Genomic DNA, 5,231 nt, shown 5'->3' on the forward strand with positions numbered 1-5,231 from the left:
AAGAGAGCTGTGAAGGACCTGGTGCTCTGAGGTAGCCAATTCATTCATTTTTTTATTATTTTTTTTTTAAATTCCCAGGTGCTGCTGATGGGTAAAAGTGGGTCTGGGAAGACCAGCATGAGGTCCATCATCTTTGCCAACTACATCGCCAGGGACACACGGCGCCTGGGTGCCACAAGTAAGACTTCTCTTGTTTGAACTGCAGATTCTCAGGGCTCAAACCCCCTTCATTAAAGGGGTGAGGCTGTTCCCTCCAGCAATCCCTGCCTCTCCTCTGCTCTGCCTGGAGGAGGTTGGTGTCTGCTGATCTTCCCAGCTGCCACACCTCACAGGGAGCTTCACTCCTGAGTTCACGTGAGGGCAGGTAGGAAGCTGGAGTGAAAAGGAACGCAGCACTGGGTTTAATTTTGCTGCTAGGTTGTTGAACTTCTATCCTGAATTCTTATTTTTGATCAGGAAGCTGCCTTTGCTGCTGCTACGCCTGTTATTGGAGGAGTGTTGAGAGCCTCCTCATGGTTCTCCTTGTTGGTGAAGCTCTCCTCTTGCTATCCAGCTGATCACTGCACAGCTGGAGACGCAGTGGTCTTGCTAAGCACCTGTGGTTTTGGCAGGATGATGTACCAGCCTTAATTAGTGTCTTCTGCCTCTTTTTTTTTTTTTCTTTTCCCTCCAAAGCCACTGATCTGAAAAAGCCATCAGTGATTCTTGTGAAACAAGGGTATGAACTGTCAGGATCTGACACTCCTCCCTGGGAGGCACCTAATGTCACGGATTGGTGTGTGCTTCCTCTTTGCTGTAAATTTGGCCTGTTCATAAAGTTTACATTCTTTGTGTTACTGATTTATTTTTAAGGCCTTGCAGAGTGTGCTGGAACTAAAGTCATTCTCCAAATACTGCAAAGATCAGAGGATGTGTTGTTAAAGGGGAACCACCTGCTGTGCTTCTCAGGAGAATAGTGTCCTGGGTAGAGAGTAGGAGTTACTCTGGGAACTGTCTTTTTCTGTAGCGCCTTCAGCTCCAGATTTATGTTCAGCAGTGGTGTGAGATGGGATTTTACAAACTGTGGGCTGTGTTGTGGAGAATGGCATTTTTGGCTGCCTGAGGAGGTAGCTGTGGTCTGGGTGTGTGCTGCTGTGAGTCCATAAACTCCTGTTGTTTCTTTCCAGTTGATGTGGAGCACTCCCATGTTAGATTTCTAGGAAACCTGGTATTAAACCTCTGGGACTGCGGAGGGTAGGTACTGTTGATTCTTTTGCTTTTTGGGGGTTAGCTCTGGGGAATAAAGCCAGGGATGTAACAAAACAGAGGTCCTCCTGCCCCGGAGGGACGAGTGTTCTGCTTGTGTATGAAGGGAATTGAACAAGCTTCATGTGTGCACTGTAAAACTGGTGAGACAGCTCTGGAAAGAATGGATCTTCAACCTGATCTTCATCTTGTGGGTGGAAGAGATTGGCATGATTGTGCTGTCTCTGGAGTTATCCCTACGTGAAAGGAGCAGTGTGTGGGTCCACCCTTCCCTTGCTGCCTGCTTTCTTCTGCTGGCAACAAGCCTGAGCCCTTCACCTGGACTTTCTCCTGAGGTGGTGGTTTCAGAATTGCTCATCAGCAGCTTGATCCAAATGGGGTGTGTGCTGAGGAGTGATGCTGAAGGTTGACAGTGATCCTGTGGCTCCTGGAAGCAGCTTTTTGAAGAACGTTCTCCCACTGGCAGAGCCTCAGCTGAGCTGTCTGACTTTGCTGAGCTTCACCAGCTCTTATGTCCTCGTGCACTGTCTGAGCCAGATTCAGCAAAAGTTAAAGGAGCTTTAAATCCTGTAATAACGGGCTGCACTGATGGTTTTGGCTATATTTTAGCTTCTGCTGCTGTGGCTTTTTGTATGCAACTCTCCAAAAGCCAGCCTGGGTCCAGAAGCAGCGTAGCTCTGTTTGCACAGGACACTGAGCAGCCAGCTGTGACAGGAGGGAAGCTTCAGCTTTCTGTGAGGCTGGTGAGCAGATGCTCTTCAGGAGCATCCAGCTTTGCTTGGTTGGTAATGTTTAAGGTTGGGAATACAGCCACCTCTGGGGGTCTTGTTGAGACTCCTGTGGTGGGGTCTTCAGCTCAAAATGCAAACCTTGCCTTTCTAGCAGGGGGTGTTTTACACGTACCACCTTTCTTGACAATGCTAAGCAAGACCTGGTTGCTCTAATGAGAGTCTCCTTGCTTTGTTGCTCTGCTCCTTCTCAGACAGGACACCTTTATGGAGAACTACTTCACCAGTCAGCGGGACAACATCTTCCGCAATGTAGAAGTCCTCATCTATGTCTTTGATGTAGAGAGCCGTGAACTCGAGAAGGACATGCACTACTACCAGTCATGCTTGGAGGCAATTCTTCAGAACTCTCCTGATGCAAAGATCTTCTGTCTAGTACACAAGATGGACTTGGTGCAGGAAGATCAGCGGGATTTGGTGAGAAGCTGATAGTTGCCATAGAAATGCTTTCAAATAGAACATCTTTTGACTGTGCTAATGCTTTGCAGTTTTGTGCTTCAAATACAACCCCATCATCCCTGTTCCTAGAAGGGTTTCTCAGATGTTAAGAATTGTCAAAGCCCTCTAAGCTTTTTCTGCCTTTTCTAAATTGTATGTCATTGCTATCTCTTGTGTATAATCTAGTGGAGAACAGAACTAATGATTTTTAGTGACAACTACTCTAAGCCTTTTCCTTCATAGCACCGATTCTAGTATTTTCACCAGACCTTGGCACCAGAATGGAGGTAGAACTGAAAGAAATCCAGCAACCTTAAACTGGCTGCTCACCATTTGTATGGCTTTGAGGATGGTGGTGGTGACAGTGACGGTTAATTTATCTTTAGCTGTTGCTTTCAGTCCAGCATAGGCTCTGTTCTAAAGCATAACCAAATTAAAAAAACAAGAGTTGAAACTTACCCAGTTAGCTAGAAGGTGGTTTCTAGGAGTTGACTTGCTCTGTGTCAGTATGGCGCAGAGATCACCCCTTCAGCTCTCTTGTGCCCCAAGAGGCGTCCTGCAAAGGCTGGGGATCAACCTTCCAGAGATATTTTGTGTTTTCTGGTCTTTTTCAGAGCTTTTGAAAGGCTGAAGGGAGATTGGAAGTTGTTGAGCTCCTACCAGCCTTGGATTTTCAGCTTGGACTGAAAAGCAACCATTTCCTGATACCAAAAGAAAAATTAGCTTTGTGGGTTAGACAAGTACATCCCTGGCTGCTCGGTCACTCCTTGGCTTCCAGCAAGTTTGGAGGCTGCTGGCTTTTGATTTAAATGAAAAGTCTTATTGAACTTTCTTGTGATTCCTGGTGAGTATGTGCCCAGGCAGCTGCAAAGGAGGCCGTGTGAGGTCCTGTGGATGAAACCACACCCTGACCTCCCCACATAGACAGGCTTCTTCCAAATAGCAGGTTGGCTTTGGATCACTCATGCTGCCTGAGAGTGGTGATCCTCCTCTTCCAGTTTCAGTTCTGCCCTCCAGCTCAGTGCAGAAATAGCTTTAAGAGCTTGTTCATAGGGTTAATTTGAGGAGCTTTTCCTCCCTTCCATCTGCCTTCCCTCCAGACTGAAGGATGAGTCTAAAGTTGTCTTGATGTTGTCCTGTCCAGGTTTAGTATGGGACTAGCGGGCAAACGCTGGTTTTTAGGTAGTTGTGCAGACTCTAGTGAGGCCCTGAAGTGAGGTGTAGACAGAAGAGAGGCCATAATTCACGTACACTTTCAATGTGTACCATTGCACACCCATCAAGATCTGTTTTAGGGTATCTGCTACTCAGAAGAACATGGAAATACTGGGTCAGATCTCCCTGAATCCTCTGGTATCCCAGGACCCAAATGGGAAGTGTTGGGCTACACAGTGTTTTGTGGTGGATTGGTTAATGTTTCTAAAATCAGTGTGCTGAGCTGAAGGTGGTTGTCGTGTCTTCCCCTGCAGAGGCAGTCTTGCTGCTCTTTTAGCAGTTCTGTAGGAGCCTGGCACAAGGCTGTCTGGTCTTTGCTGTTGCCCCTGCCCCTTTTTTTGTAACTGTGACTTCTAAGGGCAGGGTATGATGTGAGAGGAGAAGACTGTGTAAGTACATGCCTCAGAGCTGCTCATCCTGATGAACCTCAAGCGCTTTCTTCCTATCCTGCTCTCAGTGATGGAGCTTTTTGCCAGTGACTCCTCTAAATTTAGGTCCTCAGAGACACTCGTGTGTGTCTGCTTCCCTTCCCACTCCACAACACCCATAGTTATTTCAGCCTTGAGTCCTCGTCAGTTCTGTTGCGAGACAGCCATGATCTGCTTGTCCCTGTGGCTCCAGTGGAAGGGGTTTCTGCCAGCCCATCCTGGTCAGTGTGCTCTCTTGTTCTCTTCTCCAGTGGGTGCTCGAGATTTGTTTGAAATGTATCCTGTAAATGCAATACAGCAACCACACCAGAGGCAGAAATATTTACACTCAACTGCTCATCTCTTTGTATTTCCCAGATTTTTAAAGAGCGGGAGGAAGACTTGAAGCGCCTTTCCCGTCCCTTGGAATGTGTTTGTTTTAGGACTTCCATCTGGGATGAAACACTTTACAAGGTTTGTACAACTTCCTCTCTGTATCTGGCTCCTCCCATCCCACTTCAAATCAAGAGCGTGGAGGAAGGCAAGTGGTTAGTTGCTACTGGTTTATTAGTGACTGGCCCTTTTTAGTTCTGCAGCAACTACTTCTGTTGTAAACAGCATCTGAGCATCCTGGGCTTAATTAGAAAAAAATAAAACCCCTCCACGTGTTGGAGTCATGTTGTCAGTGTGTTAATACTGCTTACAGGCTTTGCCTGGCAACTTGAGAGAGATTCTGCATCTTTGAGTCGTATTTATCCAGTATGGAATTGTTCCCAGTGTTTCTCTGCAGCACCGTTAAAACCTGGGAATTTGCTTTGCTTTCAGGAGTGGGTGGGGTTTTTTTTGCTATCAGTCAGTCTTGATGTGTCAGAGGTGTCTTCCAGGTGTGGGTAGTGAGTGCTACCTGGGCTACACTGAGAGGAAATGATTGTTCTAACTGCCAGCTAATGCCAGTAAGCAGTGGTGGCGGAGTAGTGGCTGGGTTGCTCATCTGAAGGTCAGGACCGTTTGACTCTTGATTCCAGTGGGACTTTGGGTGGCAGATTTCACCATCCTGGCAAATCCACCCAAGGCTGTAGCCAATTCCCCTGGCTTTGGTGTATGATGTGTTTGGCCAAGGTACTGTGTGGCAGATACC

General features: G+C 47.1%; 1 protein-coding gene across 1 annotated transcript in view; it reads left to right on the forward strand.

Annotated features, from left to right (window-relative positions):
- LOC104529397 (ras-related GTP-binding protein A) overlaps window positions 1-5,231 on the forward strand; it is a 14,517-nt gene that overhangs the window by 2,138 nt on the left and 7,148 nt on the right. The window contains exons 2-5 of the mRNA XM_010173694.1: window positions 79-178; window positions 1,167-1,233; window positions 2,228-2,450; window positions 4,472-4,567. Of these exons, the coding sequence (XP_010171996.1) occupies window positions 79-178; window positions 1,167-1,233; window positions 2,228-2,450; window positions 4,472-4,567 (486 nt within the window). The remainder of the gene's footprint in view (window positions 1-78; window positions 179-1,166; window positions 1,234-2,227; window positions 2,451-4,471; window positions 4,568-5,231) is intronic.

Source organism: Antrostomus carolinensis, unplaced genomic scaffold (genome assembly GCF_000700745.2).
Source record: "Antrostomus carolinensis isolate BGI_N321 unplaced genomic scaffold, ASM70074v2 scaffold34098, whole genome shotgun sequence".
NCBI lineage: Eukaryota > Metazoa > Chordata > Aves > Caprimulgiformes > Caprimulgidae > Antrostomus > Antrostomus carolinensis.